Source organism: Leuciscus leuciscus, assembly GCF_965113295.1.
Source record: "Leuciscus leuciscus genome assembly, chromosome: 24".
In the NCBI taxonomy this organism is placed as follows: Eukaryota; Metazoa; Chordata; class Actinopteri; order Cypriniformes; family Leuciscidae; genus Leuciscus; species Leuciscus leuciscus.
In genome coordinates this window covers 21,298,010-21,315,173 of record NC_138723.1, presented here as the reverse complement: position 1 = coordinate 21,315,173, position 17,164 = coordinate 21,298,010, and the positions used below count along the sequence as shown (strand labels likewise).

General features: G+C 37.7%; 1 protein-coding gene across 4 annotated transcripts in view; it reads right to left on the bottom strand.

Moving 5' to 3' along the window:
- The window catches only part of ryr1a (ryanodine receptor 1a (skeletal)), a 50,484-nt gene that overhangs the window by 9,630 nt on the left and 23,690 nt on the right, over nt 1-17,164 (bottom strand). Inside the window, exons 63-89 of one of the 4 annotated variants that reach the window (XM_082156985.1) lie at nt 17,069-17,118; nt 16,808-16,868; nt 15,818-15,944; nt 15,615-15,726; nt 15,434-15,515; nt 15,213-15,343; nt 14,621-14,941; nt 14,296-14,536; nt 14,126-14,213; nt 13,877-13,969; nt 13,110-13,124; nt 9,850-10,020; nt 9,663-9,722; nt 9,444-9,578; nt 9,072-9,184; nt 8,861-8,957; nt 8,676-8,782; nt 7,664-7,715; nt 7,449-7,520; nt 3,744-3,843; nt 3,466-3,545; nt 3,301-3,377; nt 3,140-3,213; nt 2,616-2,633; nt 796-876; nt 423-511; nt 197-325 (exon numbers count right to left, since the gene is read on the bottom strand). In XM_082156985.1, the coding sequence (XP_082013111.1) occupies nt 197-325; nt 423-511; nt 796-876; nt 2,616-2,633; nt 3,140-3,213; nt 3,301-3,377; nt 3,466-3,545; nt 3,744-3,843; nt 7,449-7,520; nt 7,664-7,715; nt 8,676-8,782; nt 8,861-8,957; nt 9,072-9,184; nt 9,444-9,578; nt 9,663-9,722; nt 9,850-10,020; nt 13,110-13,124; nt 13,877-13,969; nt 14,126-14,213; nt 14,296-14,536; nt 14,621-14,941; nt 15,213-15,343; nt 15,434-15,515; nt 15,615-15,726; nt 15,818-15,944; nt 16,808-16,868; nt 17,069-17,118 (2,776 nt within the window). Of the gene's footprint in view, nt 1-196; nt 326-422; nt 512-795; nt 877-2,615; nt 2,634-3,139; nt 3,214-3,300; nt 3,378-3,465; nt 3,546-3,743; nt 3,844-7,430; nt 7,521-7,663; nt 7,716-8,675; nt 8,783-8,860; nt 8,958-9,071; nt 9,185-9,443; nt 9,579-9,662; nt 9,723-9,849; nt 10,021-13,109; nt 13,125-13,876; nt 13,970-14,125; nt 14,214-14,295; nt 14,537-14,620; nt 14,942-15,212; nt 15,344-15,433; nt 15,516-15,614; nt 15,727-15,817; nt 15,945-16,807; nt 16,869-17,068; nt 17,119-17,164 lie in introns of all 4 variants that reach the window. The other 3 variants (XM_082156983.1, XM_082156986.1, XM_082156984.1) reach the window with 3 other exon arrangements.

Genomic DNA, 17,164 nt, shown 5'->3' with positions numbered 1-17,164 from the left:
CAGCTATATGTGAATTAAGTGTATGATTTTAGGGGAAATGAATGTACTGAGAATCACAGCAAGTAGATTCTGTTAAGGAGACTATTCAGCTTATGCAATCACAAAAGGGTTTGTGCAGCTGCATGTAGAGACCGAAATAAATTAATATAGTAAATAAATGGAATAAAAATGTAAATGATCAAAAAATAAACTGCACCTGGATATACTCGGTAAGGCTGTTGAACACCTGTTTGGCCACAGCCATAGCTTTAGAGAAGTTTCTCTTGCCTGGTTCATCTATGATGTCTTTTCCTGAGTAATACCAGTAGAAATCACTGATAGACTCCTGGAGAGAGAAAATAAATTCCCACAAAGCAATATGTGTGCTGAAATCCGAATATAAGCAACATTTTATCGGGTTTTCCAGGGTAAAATGACCTCACCTGTAGTCTAAGCAGGTAATCCACTGTGCAGATAATGACATTGATGGTGGTGGTGCTGCCTGTCTGTGTTCTGAGGTAATTCTGGAAGTCTAAAGTGAAGTAAACTCACAGATGGTTAAACACACAATCTGTACTACAGACAGACATTACATTTCCAAAACCCTTGAAACTTGGCTCTTCAAATTCACACTGTGTTTTAAAGAGATGAAAAAAAAAAATCACAAGATACAGTTTTGGAACAATATGATGGTGTGTAAAAGACAGAATCAACTTTTTTTTTAAATGGTTGTGGGGCACAAATTGCAATAAATCACAGTACAAATTTTCATATTCACTGCGGTAAAATTTATGTGCAGATTCAGGACCCACCCACCATTATTGTGACCCTCACAGAGGAGCTGTAGAAAGCGGAAGAGGTCACAAGTGAACTCATCATCAGCCATCACCTTCTCACCTAGACGAAGGAAGGAAATGTGTGGGAATACATCACATAAAGGTGAATCTGTCTTTATGACATACATCACAGGTTTAGTGTAGGAGCAGTCTGATTAGAACTGAGAAGAGAAAGACCGTAAGTGGAAGAAAGGGAGATTAAACAGCTTAGAGAAAGCAAACTGCCTCAAATCTCTCATGTTATGATGTTAGTGCAAACTGCAATATTTTTGTCCTTTTCTGCAAGAGATAAGCAGGAAATGTAGTTTTTTTTAGGAGTGTTTCAATCCACTGCCCAGTTCAGTATTAAGTACGCTGACCAAGGTGCACTGAAAAATCCCAGTAAGCACCAATAAAGCTCGTAAGCATGAGTTGCTCACTATATTCACTGATGTCCTGTAAAATTATCAGAAATGGAGGACAAACTAATATTTCATAATGGTGCTGTAATTTTTAACAGATATAATAACAATGGGCAAAAAAGATATAACAAATTATACCAAAAAGATCTTAGTCATGGCACAATTTAACTGATTCACTTCCTTAGGAACTAGGGAGTAGAATGAGACACAGCCTTTTGCATAATAACTAGTTCTTAAACTCCGACTGAACTATAGCAACAAAATGAGTCACATCACAGAATTACTTAACCCAAATAACACGACACATATACATTAACTATACACATACACAATAATGTACCTATATGAAACAGATACAAGAACACTGATATACAATCACATAAACTGTGGCTCAAAAACAAAGGGGGATTAATTACAACATGAAGCCCTAACATAGATGGTACTTTAGCATGCGGGACAGACCTACTGCAATCCTAAACCTCAGCTGTGTTTGGGAAGGAAAGGAGGAGGTCATTACATAAAGCTAAATTCATAAAAATCACAGTCAGTCAAAGCCTTCAGCATGGAATGGTATGTTTACAAATTGCTCCTTTGATAATTTTGTTGCAAATTTGTTGCATATAAAATTCACAAAATGTTAAATTGCAATGCTAAACTGCTGTCCACTAACATAGACTACCGTTTTGATGTGAGCAATTATGAATGATTGATTACTGGATTAAATATGACCTCATGGCAGGGGTAAATATAGGAGAGCATATAGGGTAATGTTAGGTGCAAATTGTGAAGCCAAGACAGAGTTAGATCAGATTTGGCTCAATTCATAATCAATGGCTTGATTTGGTAAGTTTAAGTTATATGTATTTGTTAAGAATAAAACACTCAATTTAAGGATTTTAGTGTGGTCATATGAAGGTTAAGACCCTTTTCGATAGAAACAAAGCTAATGCTTATAAATACACAAAAGGAAAGTTCATTGATGCAAAAACCAACATTATGAATAAAAACATTTTTGTCTGTTACACTGAATAACTAAAATGCAGCATATATTTATTGTATAATTTAATTTATAGATTAGACACAATGCAGAGTTCTAGAGTTACAGTAGATCTGTTTCAACACTCAAGGGAAGAAAGAAAAACACTTCAGTCACATTCTGTCAGTGTGAATGAATAAGTCAGATACACCTTCTGCGATCTGTACTTGTGATGTGACTGACAGTTGTTTTTACGAATCCTTGAGTGATAAGATTCATATATATACACTTAAACGTATATATATTCTTCAAAAAACCAAAAAAGCTAAGTTTCAAACAAAACTGATTTCAAAGATATAAAAGGACAGAGAAGAGTGACAGGAAGAGAGAAATGAAAAGAAGAGGGACAGAGGCATTATTTACCCCGTTCTAGCTTCATGTCTGAGGCCCGTGAAGGAAAGGAGGAATGAAAAGAGATGGAGGACAAAAGTATAGTCATGGAAAAAGAGGGATGGTGAGTTGAGGGCAAACAGACGACATGGAGTGAAAAGGGAATTAATTATGGCCAATTTCATAATCTGTGTTTATTGACATCATATTAGACTAGATTATTACATCTGGAGACAAATGGAGTATATGACAATATGATTACAATTAATTTATTCAACTGATAAATTTTGTCAACAAAAATGAAGAGCATTTCCATGTTAGAATGACCAAACATGTATGATTACAGATGGATGATTGAATATTTGGATGCCATATGCAATTTTGGCAAGACAGACTACATGTTTATGGATTGTTATATAGTTACTCTATACTTTCAAATTACATTTGATAGGACTATGATCTTCAGAGCTTTCTGTATTGAACTAAAATATTCCTTTTGACCATTTATTGGTATTCATCTTGATGAAAAAAGATTCTAGATAATTAATGTTACTTACTTGTGCCCTCCTCTGACACCATACCTAGACCCTCTGCTTTATTCTGCCTCTCAAAAGCGTTCAGGTCCAAAACACTGCAAAAGATGCCCAAACACTGATTTAATGAATCTATTAACTAGTGTGTGAATGTGAGATGACAACAGCCTCCAGTTAAAATATACCTGCAGGTCTGCATTAGAGCCTGGACACTGAGGAAGAAACCCACATCTTTCTTGTCTTTCAGATAGTCCAGCATTTTCTGCAAGCAAATAGTCAATCCTGTTACAGCTGAGCATTAGTGCAGGGTCTAATTCACTGTCTTGTCTCCATGCACACTCATTACTAACCTGTTGGACCTCACAGTTCCCGCCATTTAGAATAGAAATACCAAGTTTTAAGGTGGAAGAGACCATGCACCCTGTCTCACCTGTACAAAAAAAAAAAGAAGTGTTTTTAGGATGGCATGTAGAACAATAAATAGAAAGTTCAAGCTTAAAATAAATAAATAAAGACTTGAAAAGATCCAATAGTGTTTGTGTGTGTGTGTGTGTGTGTGTGTGTGTGTGTGTGTGTGTGTGTGTGTGTGTGTGTGTGTGTGTGTGTATGTGTAAGGGTGACCATGTACCCTTGCAAGCACTAATCATCTGTAGGACCATCTCAGCAGCCCCTCGGTTGTGTAGACGGGCCTGCTGGTAGAGGAGTCTTTGCTTTTCCATCTCTTTTTCCTGTAGGGTTAAACATGAAAAAATGAACTGCCTGAAAGCCTTTAATGTGTCCTATTTCTCACAAACCATTCTTTCTGCTCAATCTCACTGCTCCACTACAGCAATTGAACTACAGAAACCATAACTAACCATAAAAGTATAAAATAATCTTTCTTTATAAGCGATAATGATTATTTTTCAACCTTGATCAGGTGCTACTTGTCATTCAAAAGTCTTATTTGTGTGCTTTTCAAGATTCTGTTATGAAAATGTTGTTCATTACGTCTGTGGGCGTCAGACAATGATATGTAGAGTGACAATTAAAGTCACTTGCAGTTTCATGTGTTGTGTAAAGAAAATTATCTCAGTGGGTATTTCTAAATTTAGAAACTGGTATTCCTGTGAAGACGACAAAGGACAGCAGCGAGCATGTACATTTATTGTCATCATCAACTCAAAACAATGAGTACTGTCGTTGTAGGAAAAACGTCAGTGAGCCATGGTTGCGGTCTCATTAGTGGAAGTTTGTGGACAAAAAAGGTTGATTGTCTATTGTCGATAGTATAAGATGTATGATCAAGATTACGTAATTTGCGGGTAGTTTTTCACCACAAATTCTGCTGTTAAACATGATTGTTTTATAACTAAGTTGCAATAATGTGGGCTAACAACATCAACAGAAGTCTCGTAACTGACAGTAAGGCTGTCTTTAAAGGTTTATAAGGTAAAAATCAATTTCTCTATATGGAAATTGATTTAAGTAGTAAATCTTTTTACTTTTGGAACCCAACTGTTGCACTCTATTTCTGTGTGAGCTGTGCTTCATACATGACTACACTATTGATAATTGACAACGGATCTTTTTTGTTCACAAATTTTGCTAACGTGTTCTCACCTTAACTGAAAACTTGTAAAACCTAGACATCTGGTCAAACGGCATTCTCGCATATATGTCTAAATATTTTATAAAACAAACTGGATATATTTTAGTTAAAATGCGATTATAATAGTGTTAAGGCGAGATTGGGTGATTGTGAGTGCTTCACATTTATAAAAGATTTGGGCCCCGCTGATTATTCTTTTTATATTAAAAAACTCTGTTCTGTTTCACTCATGTTCATTTAGCATGCTCCCAATCAACCCCACCATCATCATTAGTTATGGGATAGTCATACTAATTTCCCACGTTTGTCTATCAGAGCAAACGTTGGACTACAGTAAACTCTCCTGATGGCTTTGCATCTCACAGAGAAACAAAGAGCCATCCAGGTGTTACTCATCTACAGCTCTGTCTCCTGTTGGGAAGTGAACGATAAACAAAATATACGTAACCCTTAGCCCACGTTACCAAACATCATACAACTTATTTTGAAATAAAAGGGAATTGTAATTAAATGCAATTATTTTAAATTGTAGATATTTGAACAAATACAATTCCATAATGTTATCATTGAAATGATAATAAAAGCAAGCTTTTTATTACAAAAATAAAAGATAGTGCAAAGCAAATACAAAAGCTGGCTTACTTACAGAAGCTTGCTTTTCCAAAAATGAATTGAATCATAAAATGTATAATTGAAAAATGACTGCATGCATAATATACCCCCCTCCCAAACCTCCCAAACCTCCCACCCCTCCCATGCCACCCCCCTCCCATGTAAGCCTGGCCTAAACACCCAAAAGTGTGTGCATTTCTTCTTACCATGTCTTTACATAAATGCTCAGCCTGAGTGTGTATATGTGTATGGCGCATACAATCCACTTCATCATAGGTGTTCCTGTGTGTTTGTTCCTCTGTGAGTGTGTGTAGACTAGGAGACTGCTCTGGCTTTAACTGTAGTCTGTGTGTCAGTACACTATGTCAGTATGGGGGGGAAACATTAATAAGTCATTTTCACATAATTATTGTGAATGAGTTAAAGTAAATTAAGGTAAGAAATAGAATAGAAAGCATAAATATGACATAAGCCATCATTAGTGATTACTCAAACTGTGAAACACCATATATTAGTAAAATGCATGTTCACTTGACACCTCACTCATAAAGCTCACGGCAAGAAAACAATAAATCTTCCAACATATCATTAAAAAGCAACCAATAGGATATAGTTTCTTTTGAACTTTTAAAGCTGCAACAGGTGAAATTTCACACTGAAATCTCTCAAGTCAACAATCCAGGAAATGTATAATTATATAATTGAAAATATAAGAATTAACTAAAATAATATAAATCACAAAAAAATTATAATTGTATAATATATATAATATATAACTATTTTGTTGATTTTGATTTCTTTATGAAATTCACCCTTGTATGTTCATAACTGAATGGTACAACAAAAAGTATAAAAAACATGTCCTTAAGCCCAAACTACTAAACACTTAATAATAATGATGTTTTGGTACAAACTGTAAAATGAGTCCAAATATGAAAAGTCTTTTTCATATGTAACATATTTGTCAAGTAAATGTATTCAGGTAATTTTTTATGCATTTGTGTTTAGTTGGTGGCTCAAAGCTATGTCAACTGTAAAATAAAATAAACTGCTTTAAAGGGTTAGTTCACCCAAAAATGTAAATGATGTCATTAATGACTCACCCTCATGTCGTTCCAAGCCCGTAAGACCTCCGTTCATCTTCGGAACACAGTTTAAGATATTTTAGATTTAGTCCGAGAGCTTTCTGTCCCTCCATTGAAAATGTATGTACGGTATACTGTCCATGTCCAGAAAGGTAATAACGACATCATCAAAGTAGTCCATGTGACATCAGTGGGTTAGTTAGAATTTTTTGAAGCATACACGACTCCGCAGTGAAGCTGCTGACGTAAGACGCTGCTGACGTAAGATGCTGCTTAGTTCTTCGTCCGTGTATTCGGGTTCAAATAAATATGGCTGGGCAAAAAAATGCAAGTCTTCCTCTGTGTCGAAATCCTTAGACATGTTTGCGAAGATTGTTTTGTTTACAGCGTGCGTCTCCCTCAGACTGTAAACGAAGCTCGGGCGCACCAGATAACACGTCAGCAGCGTCTTACGTCAGCAGACAGTAACAGACCCGGAAGAGAATACAATGCTGAATAAAGTCGTAGTTTTTGTTATTTTTGGACCAAAATGTATTTTCGATGCTTCAAAAAATTCTAACTAACCCACCGATGTCACATGGACTACTTTGATGATGTCGTTATTACCTTTCTGGACATGGACAGTATACCGTACATACATTTTCAATGGAGGGACAGAAAGCTCTCGGACTAAATCTAAAATATCTTAAACTGTGTTCCGAAGATGAACGGAGGTCTTACGGCCTTGGAACGACATGAGGGTGAGTCATTAATGACATCATTTTCATTTTTGGGTGAACTAACCCTTTAAAAATGTTTTAAAGATGCTGCAGTGTGATGATGTTATTAATACATTAATAATGAGTCAGATGGAGAGACAGAGAGATATCAGAGAGATATCAGAGAGCACAGGCCAGTCAGAGAAACATAAGATGTGATGTGAATGAATGGATGGATGGATGGATGGATGGATGATACAGTGGTTGGTTTGGATGTCACTCTACCGCTTCTGTGTCTTCCCCGTCCCCAGCCCCCGGACTCCCCCTACCATCTCTGTCTGTCGCACCTCAAAGGGCATCTCCTCCTCTCCACCCTCCTCCTCCTCTCCCCCCTCATCCTCTTCACCGATGTGGCAACTCTAAATTCAACAGAGATGAACAAAGAATATTACATAGTGTGAGAGCCTATAAATTAACGGCTTTATAAATGTATAAAAGTAACAGTAAAGTAATATGTATACATTTGGTGTTAACGGTTTACCATAAGACAAAAAGTTCTCACCTTAGCCATGATATCAGCGTATGCCATGTATAAGTAATCTATATCCAATTTACTGTGACAGAGCAGAAGCAGGGACAAGGAGATAAATAACAACGATTCAAAGACAACCACAGATGTAAAAAGGTCTACATTGTTTGAAATGATAATTGATCCTTGAATATCTTTCTTTGTATATATATATAGACTTTTGTATAATCAGACTGACATTATCCAGTACTTATATATTGCTTTTGTAGGTGATTACATTACATTGACAAAAAACCATGTGAACAACGTGAATAGCTTGAGCTGTCTGTATAACAGTCAGTGGTTATGGCCATGTGATCATCTCTTTTTGCACCAAGAGCCAATTGTGTCATTCACTAACACAACTGACTTATAAAGCCCTAAACGGCTTAGCTCCAGTCTATTTAACGGATCTTCTATCGCCCTATAATCCATCGCGCTCTTTGAGATCACTAAATTCAAGGCTTTTGGTCATACCTAGGATATCCAGAACCACCAAAGGAGGGAGAGCATTTTCACATTTGGCTCCAAAACTCTGGAATAGTCTTCCTGATACTGTTCGTTGCTCAGACTCGCTCTCCCAGTTTAAAACTAGATTAAAGTCGCATCTCTTCAGCCAGGCATTCATATAATCCTACAGTTCAAACTACAATCCGGCCTCTATCCAATGCCAGAGGAGAACTGGCCCCCGACTGAGCCTGGGTTCTCCCAAGGTTTTTTTTTCTCCATTAAGGCACCTGATGGAGTTTTAGGACACCATTAGGTCACTTGATGGAGTTTTTCGGTTCCTTGCCACTGTTGCCTTTGGCTTGCTCAGTTGGGGATATTTTGGGGATATTTAATTTAATTTTATCAATCAATAAATTCCTCTTGAAACAAACTTTGTTGTATTATTTTAATTTAATACTGTGAAGCTGCTTTGATGCAATCTGTATTGTGAAAAGCGCTATACAAATAAACTTGACTTGACTTGACTTGACTAACAAGTAGTGTGACGGGATCTCACCTCTTCTCAGTGAGGGCAGTGCGACTAAAATGAAGGATGAGCTGATGAAGAGGGTCTGGCTTTGTCTCCTTTTCTTCTTCCTCCTCTTCTTCCTCCTCCATTGCTTTCTACATCGGTGAGAACAAAAACTATATCATGTGGATTTCATCACAAAAAATTGCTAAAATGCATGTGTGAGCACATACAGACAGGTCATCAATCATTCTGTCCTCAAAGGAATATCCTTCGGTGTGGATCCAGTTCCGCTTGTACCCATCTAGGAACATGTTAGATGCTCTATGGCTGAAAGAGAGATGGTAAACATGTATCTGTCTCCAATCCCGTTACACCCTTTTCTCATCATTTTATTCTATGAAACAGACCGACTGACTCTCGTATGATCGTGTTTTGTCTTACCTGGGCAAGTTGTAAAGGGGAGTCATCCTGAAACAGGCCACCACCGCTCTACGTCGTTGCTTCGACAGCAGTTTGTGCCAAACCATTTTTTTGGACTTGAAAGGATGCTCTGTCTGAAGATGGAACAAAAGACATAAGTCTAAGAAGAGAAAAAACAACTATACTGCAAGAACATCATTTTTTTATATATTTTTTTATCTAATTTTAAACCGCATTTAAATTTGCCTATTATTAATGCATTGCTGTTCAGGCAACAAACTCTCAAATTTGACTTGGATACTGAAGTATAGTGGCAGTGTGGGTGAGTGGTCATCAAAATGTGATTTATTTGAGTTGCACTAGGACTTTCAAACCTTTTGAATTCAAACTCACCACTTCAATGTGGTAGAGGACCGCAGAGACCTCCTGAACCCGCTTCACCACTTTCTCTGGAGCATCTGCATCTTCTGCCTTTCCTGCCATTTCCTTATACAGTGCCATCTGCCAGCGCATAGACGGGTTATCGACCTGAGAAGAGAGAGATAGCATTCGGATTCCTGCAAAAAACACTTTAACATCAACACCAACACAAACATGCAGACATACACTTACCTTGCCCTGGAGGTGCAGGTTATTTTGCAAGAACTCTCTCACCTCTTCATCTGTGTCTTTCTATGGGTCAACAACACAACAGACTGGCTGAGTTTACCTTTTTTGCTGACCAACCTAAGTGAAACTTTATAACAACATCTAGGCTTGTGAGATAGATAGGGAGACAGACAGACGGTGATCACACTACCAAAGAATAGCGTGTCTTGGCCAGGTTAATGAGCTCCTGGTCTGCAGGAGAGCACATGTTAAGTCCAATGGGAAGCATTTTCTTCAGGGATGCTACAATGAGGGACGTTTGAACAGAGTATCGATCTCCACGTCTCTTTTTCTTGGTACGCTCCACATCCGAGCCACCAGCCTGAGATGAAAGTAACATTCAAAGCATGACAACTGATATAGACATCATGAAATAACTTTCAGTGAGACCTTATGGCATCTTATGAAAAGATTTTCATATTGAATGATGTGCTAACAAAGTCTGTTGACCAAAAAAATGGAAGTCCAACTCAAGATTTTACATTCATTTCATTGAGCAAAATACAAAGCTTCCTGTTCCCTAACAAGGACCTAGACTGCTAAACAGAACAATCCATCCTTACTTGACATTATTTCAGTCATTAGGTTTTATCTTTAAGTTAGGACTTCTTTAGAGAACAGTCCTTGGAAAGGAGTCATTCTGATTAATAGGGTGATTAAGAGGGAAGGGAGGGTAAATGTTCAGGGTTGCTTTTCATCAGAATAGACAACAACATTGGGGCTTAGTGGGGAAGACAAGGCATATTTGGTCTGAAGCTAAAATCTCTATTCTAATCTTAACAGAGGTGACAACATTAAAAAGGGGGAAATTCATTCAACTGAAACGTCATCTTAGCGTAGACACATAATAAAAGCAGGCACTATAGATGGGCTGGTACTATAACGTGTCAGTGCAGCTTAATACACTCCATGCATTGAAAAGGTCTGCAAGGACATGCACGGTCATAACAAGCTCAGACTCAGGGGGAGGAAGAGGAACTAAAAAAACACACTGTAAAACTCATTCAGTGGCGTTAATTATAAAACTAAAGGGGATTTAATCGCTTTTGACTCATTTTGGGTTGCCAAAGTTAAGAAACTCAACCCACAGAGGCAATCATTTCAGTACGCTTGATCACACGTCCTGTTTGCACCAATTTGCCCCTCCAATCCAGCACTTTCAGACATTGGGTCTCATTTAGAAAACATGAGCAAAATCAATTGTATGTAACTGAACTGAATGCAAAGATTAAGAAAGAATGGTTTTAGACAAAAATCATTCTGCTCATGCTTCATGAATGAGAACCATTGTGGGTGAAATAATATAGTATGTCAATCTAATTTTGTGTACTGACCCTGTGGTCTTGGTCTTAACCTTGTAAAGTCGTTGTGAATCATATTTTATGCATCAGGGCAGGCTTTTTATGGCTTATATACTATGATATAGTGAGAATATGAGGACATACTTGGGGAGGTACAAGAAACACCTCAATTTGATTTATATGGCCGAAAAGTAAGATGAAATTCTGATAGCTTGTAATGAATTAAATCTTTATAACAGTATATTAGACTACTTGTATAAAATGCATTAAATTATCTGTTGTTACTCTACATCTTCCAATAATATGTCTTAGCAAGATGCTGAAAAACCTGTTGTACACAATCTACTTCATGCCCTCTGTTGTTTGATTGATAGTTTATACTTTTTTAAATGCTTAGTTTTATGATCAAAGCTCTGTAATTTTTCACCATAGGGAGCAAAACATAATGCAATGCAACACAATGATGATTGAGAGATAATAAACGTTCCTAAAAAGTCTGATGCATCATATTTGATACTCACATTTTAACATGACTTTTATAAATAATGATCTATGAATAATCAATTAAAGCGAAGTTACTTCAGTCCAGTAAGTGTTCATCTTGAAGTATTATTAACAATGTATAGTTATTATTACATTTACAAAATATCTAAAGATTTCTTAGCAAGACACGTGTACACAACGTGAAGGGGGACGTTTTACTCAAAGGCTTTTAAAAAGTATAAACTATCAATAAGACAACGGAAGCCATGTAGTAAATTGAGTACAACAGGTTTTTCAGCAAAGTTTTGATCACATAGATAATTTAGAGGTCTTAGAAATTTGTGCATCAAATATGATACAGTAGGATGTATAGGGTTAAGACCACCCAGAATCAAATAAACAGGGCCTTGGTGTGGGTCTCATAGCTTGGACCGACACGTCTCGTTCTGGGTCTTAATGGCTCCGTTAGTGGTCTGGATTTGGGTCTTTGGTATCTGATATTGTCTTCAGCCCTGGTCTGAATAAAATAATCAATGTATTATGTTGTGGTTGTTTCAGCTGTGGACCACTGTGTTAATGCAACTAACAATTAAAGCCAAGTTTTACAGGTTACGTTAGTCCTAAAGTATGTAAGTGTAATTCCCTTTTCCACAATCCCACCTCAATCATTTGATTTTGATTGCATCAGGGGTCGTGGGCTAAAAGGGGTGGATGGGGAGACAAAAATGGAACATCATGGATGTGTAAGCCATTGGATATAAGTACAGAAACAATTCCAGTTAAGGTGGGATTAAGTAGGCACACATTAGAGGATGGACTCTAAATGCCCCCCTTTGTCAAGGAGGATGATGAAATATAAATTAATTGAGGTCAAATTCCATCACATGAATCCAGTTTAGGAAATGAACTGAAGTACAGTTTGAATAGTTTGATGTGTGAATTTCTGCAAATTTCTGAGTCTCAGTTGACTTCCTGAACAGATTAAAAAAATTGACCCCAACCTGCAGCCGTTATACAAAAAGAAAAGGAAGATAAGAGATGTATGAAGATCCCCATCCGAACTACAGTCCAATAGATGCAAACCGCTGTACAGGGTGATGGCACAGGCCTCCAGGGGCTCGGACCCTCTGCGACGGACATGGAATCAAGTGCCATGAGCCTGACTCTACAAAGAGTTCTTTCATCAAACGCCTCGATTCAGACTCCCCCCCTCACACACTGGCAGGACGACAGGCGCCCTTGTGGCCCTTGTGTCCATAGGGATGGGATTTTTCTTGAGACTGAGAGTGCTCAGAATATACCCATTTAACATAATTATTTACATTGTGTTATTATATTCTCCTAAATTCCCATTTTAAGCTGTGTATCCCTCAAAAATCTGATCCATAAAGAGCACTAGAGACACCATTTTAGGGAAAAAACACCATTATGCTTTTTATCATGATGCCCATCTACACATGAAACATTTAAAAAAAAGAGTGTTATTCCTATAGACACTAGTCTTGTCAAACAGCTGTGAAGTCACAGTTATGAGTGCCAGTGTGTTGAGGGAGTTGATGAAAAGCCTCCCCCCTAGATGTGAGGTGCCATGCGGTAGCACAGCAGTCGTGCAGACAGAGAAGCTAACCTCAGAGTCCCCGGTCTAGAAACCCACCAGCATCCAGATGAGAAAAAGAGGACAGGGCACAGTCAGAGAGAGAACACCATTAACACTGTCACCTAAATCCTGTAAAACGCACCCGAAAAGCACTTGCACATAATACCAGTAATCACTGGCGTTTTGTGGCAGCAAGAATAAACTCAACGTCTTCATGAAAAAGCATGAAAGCACTGCACACTTTACCTTTTGATGTGGGGCTTGATGCCAAATCAACCATTGGCTGTTGGTTTATTAACAATTTTAAGTTTTTGTTTTGAGAAGAAAAAACGGACTGAAAATCAGAGTTAATATTGTTAACTAAAACTAACTGACAAAGTTTAAATAAAATATAAATATTAGATGAAAAAAATTAGAAAAACGGAAATCAAAATAAATTAAATGTACATTTTTAAAAAAATTACTAGAATGTAAACTAAAATTTAAATAAAAAAAAAAAAAAAAAAAATCTACTTCAAAATATTATAACGGTATATAAATAATTCTAAAATAATGCTATTGACAACACAATGCTTAAGTTAGATTTTTTTTAATCAAATATCCCCCTCTCCCACTTCCCCCTACAAAAAACAAAACAACCTAATCTATAATGTAAATATAAAAAATACCAATATATAAATTATATATGTGAATTTGCAGAACAGAAAAACTACTCGGACCACGTGATAATCAAATAATAAGAAATAAATTATCAAATATGAAAGTCTATTTCCCATTTATTGACAGTAGGGCCTCACCTTGCTCATCTTGCTCTTACTGTCAGCAGTGAGGAAGGACATATTGTTGATTTCATTCATCACCACAAAGTTTTGCTCCTCTCGCTTGAAATTCTGCATAGAGATAAAACCGAGAGAATGAGAAGAGAAGCGAGGTACATAGAATTGTATGTTGTTGTGTTCAAATGTGGCTTCAATGAATGTGTTTATCATGACTACTGATACTGTATGTTTTTCTTTGTTTCATTCAAATAGACATTTGTCTCTTACATGAGATTTGGACCAGAAGATGAAGACCTCGCCCACCATGCGGAACAGTTCCTCGGCATCTGGGTCGCGACACGTCAGCCATCTTGCTCTAAAACCCATGTGACATTTAAAATGTCAAGACAACTAAAAACGATGCTATTAAAATAATCTACGTAGGAACCACAAAATACCTGTTGTTATCCACATAGCGGATGAGAAGAGGGTAAAGAGCATACAGGTCTCTACAGAGAACTGCAAATTCATCTCTAATAGTTCCTTCCTCCTCATCCCCCTCAGATTTCCCCTCCATACGCAGGTGCTCTTCCTCAGCCACTACTTTAGACGTTCGCTTCTTCAGCTTCTCCATGGTGGGAATGAAATGGGATTTGAGCATCTCTGGTTTGGCTCGGCTCACAATGGGCTGGGAGAAAACTGGATCGGAACAAGGATATTATGTTGAAGATCAGGTTCAGTGCAAAATACAAGCCCAGACTTGAGAATAACAACTTCTCGTACCCGCAAGCCTCTTCATCCAAGAAGCTTCGTCAATTCCCAAGTTGTTGACCACAATTTTCATGATACTTCCCAGGAGCTGGTTGAGGTGATCGGAGGTGACGTCTGTACAAAGCTTACCCTCCAAATCGGGAAAGTTCTCTACTCCTCTCTCCCACCAGCGGGGTAGATAGTTACATAGCATGGGCAGGGTGACCTCGATCACATGCGGCATTTCAGTGTAGCGAGCCCCTGATTCAGCCAGGTCTCCAATCTCTTTCAATAATATGTCTAGCTCAGGAATGTCCAAACACAGCTCTTGGACATGGTTCGGAAGGCCCAGTACTGTAGATAAAAGGAAAAAATGGAATAATAAAAATCAGATACAAATACAGAAACAGATTTATATTTGGTGCTCAATAGACATTTCCTATCATTATCAATGTTGAAACCAGTTGCACTGCTTAATATTTTTGTGGAAACCATGATCATATTTTCAGGATTCTTTAAGGAATAGAAAGTTTAAAAGAACAGCATTTATTTGAAATATAAAATGTTTGTAACATTATAAATGAATTTTATGGAATGGAAGTGTAGCTGAAAAGAGATGACTTACTAGATCTTTCTCTGGGTGTCTTGGTAGTGTAGACTGAAAACGCATTATACTCATTAAGATTGGGCTCCAGGTAGGCCACAGGCATGGCTGCAGCAAGATGAGCAAGACATTCTCCAAGGGCTGGTCTATGCCTAATGCACATATAAAAAGGAAAAATATTAAAGAAAACAACCCCACTGTCACATACATTTATACACACATACACACACACAAATACAAACCTCTCTGCATGAGGTGTTTTTACTGTACCAAGAGAGTAGATGCTACACATGATTCGGTAGCATGACATCTGCAAATCGTCCACTAACAGAGGCAAGACAGAGAGACGCACATTAATTGAACTACTATATATTAATTTTAAAATGAACATATGATAATTTAGTTTTCAAAAAAGGTCCTTACGCATAACATCATCTCCAAATTGGTGCTGAGCGATGTGGTCAAACAGCGAAGTGAGGACAGGGAGCAGAGCTGTTGTGGTGTAGTTAATATTCTGAGACACACCTTTCACTGGCTGAGAGACAAAAGACACAGATGGACTCGTGCCGTGCAAAAATAATGCAGGAAATAAACACCTTGTGATATTAGCATTACTAAAGTTGCACCTGATTGCCTTTGGACACTTTGCCAAGTTTGAGGTTTTCCACCATCTTTTCAATGTCATCAGCTGCACTCTCAAAGAACGAACGCAGCCCTGCTTTTACGATCTCAGGCCCGGATTTCATCACAGTTCTGTTAAAGTCAGAGACATTTTTTTTTAAATTACAAAACAGGGGTGTCAAACTCAGTTCCTGGAGGGCCACTGTCCAGCAGAATTTAGCTCCAATCCTAATTAAACACACCTGAACCAGCTATTCAAGAGCTGTGTTTGAAATCAGCCCCTATACCCTCATGCACTATTCCCTACATTACTCCACTAATATAGTCCACTTGAAGGAGTGAATGAAAATGAGTGACGGAATTAGGAAACTGAGTGCGCTGGAAGGGCTGCCGCTTTAGCATAGTTTGTGCTTGCTGTTTAATAATCATTTGAAACTAAGCAAACTGGCAGCTCTAGCAGTAATGAAAAGATTTATCTTGAACTCGGCCATGGACACTAACATGTATAAACCTTAATTAAACAAAATAATAATTGATTAAAAAGTCATTTATAACTGTATGATATTACGCTGTAGCCACATAGGACCAGTGGTTTGGAAAATGGATGAATTGATGATTCAGCTGCAGGTGCCATCTTCGACCCTCACAGTGCATTATGGGTATTCTCTAGCTGTTGAGCGTACATTGGTTGTACACTTGGTATTGCTGTGTATGCATTGTGGGATTGAACGAGTGCACTTGATTACATCCACTATGGTTTTGGACACCACAAAAATGGCTGTCCCCTCAAATAGTGCCCTAATTAAGGGTGTGGGGGTGATTTCGGACACAGCCAAGGTCTTTAGTATTACTATAAACTTCCAGGCAGGTGTTTTGAAGCTGGTTGGAGCTACACTCTGGCCCTCCAAGAGTAGAGTTTGACACATTTGAGATACAACAACAACTGTTGTGCTACTGGTCTCTATTCTGATTGACAATTCATTTTAATGACTTACCTGGCATCAAGTGAGCGTGCAAGGATATGAAGGCAGTTGACAATAGCAGGTGCATCCGTACCTATATATCACAAACAGATGGTATTACATCAAGGATAGATATTCAGCTTTTTTTTAAACCATAAACAATGAGGTAAAGCACATTAGATGCTCTACCGAGTTAATGGAGAGAAACACACAAAAGAAAGGTAAAACACTCGAAATAAACGTAATAAGAAAACGGAAAGGAAAAGTGATGGAGGACAGCAGAGTACATCTTACCAAAGAGAAACACTCTGTGTCGCACCAGGGCAGACATCTTACAGAAGATACTGATACCAAATTAAAGGAAATCAAACAAACATAAGAATGAACATG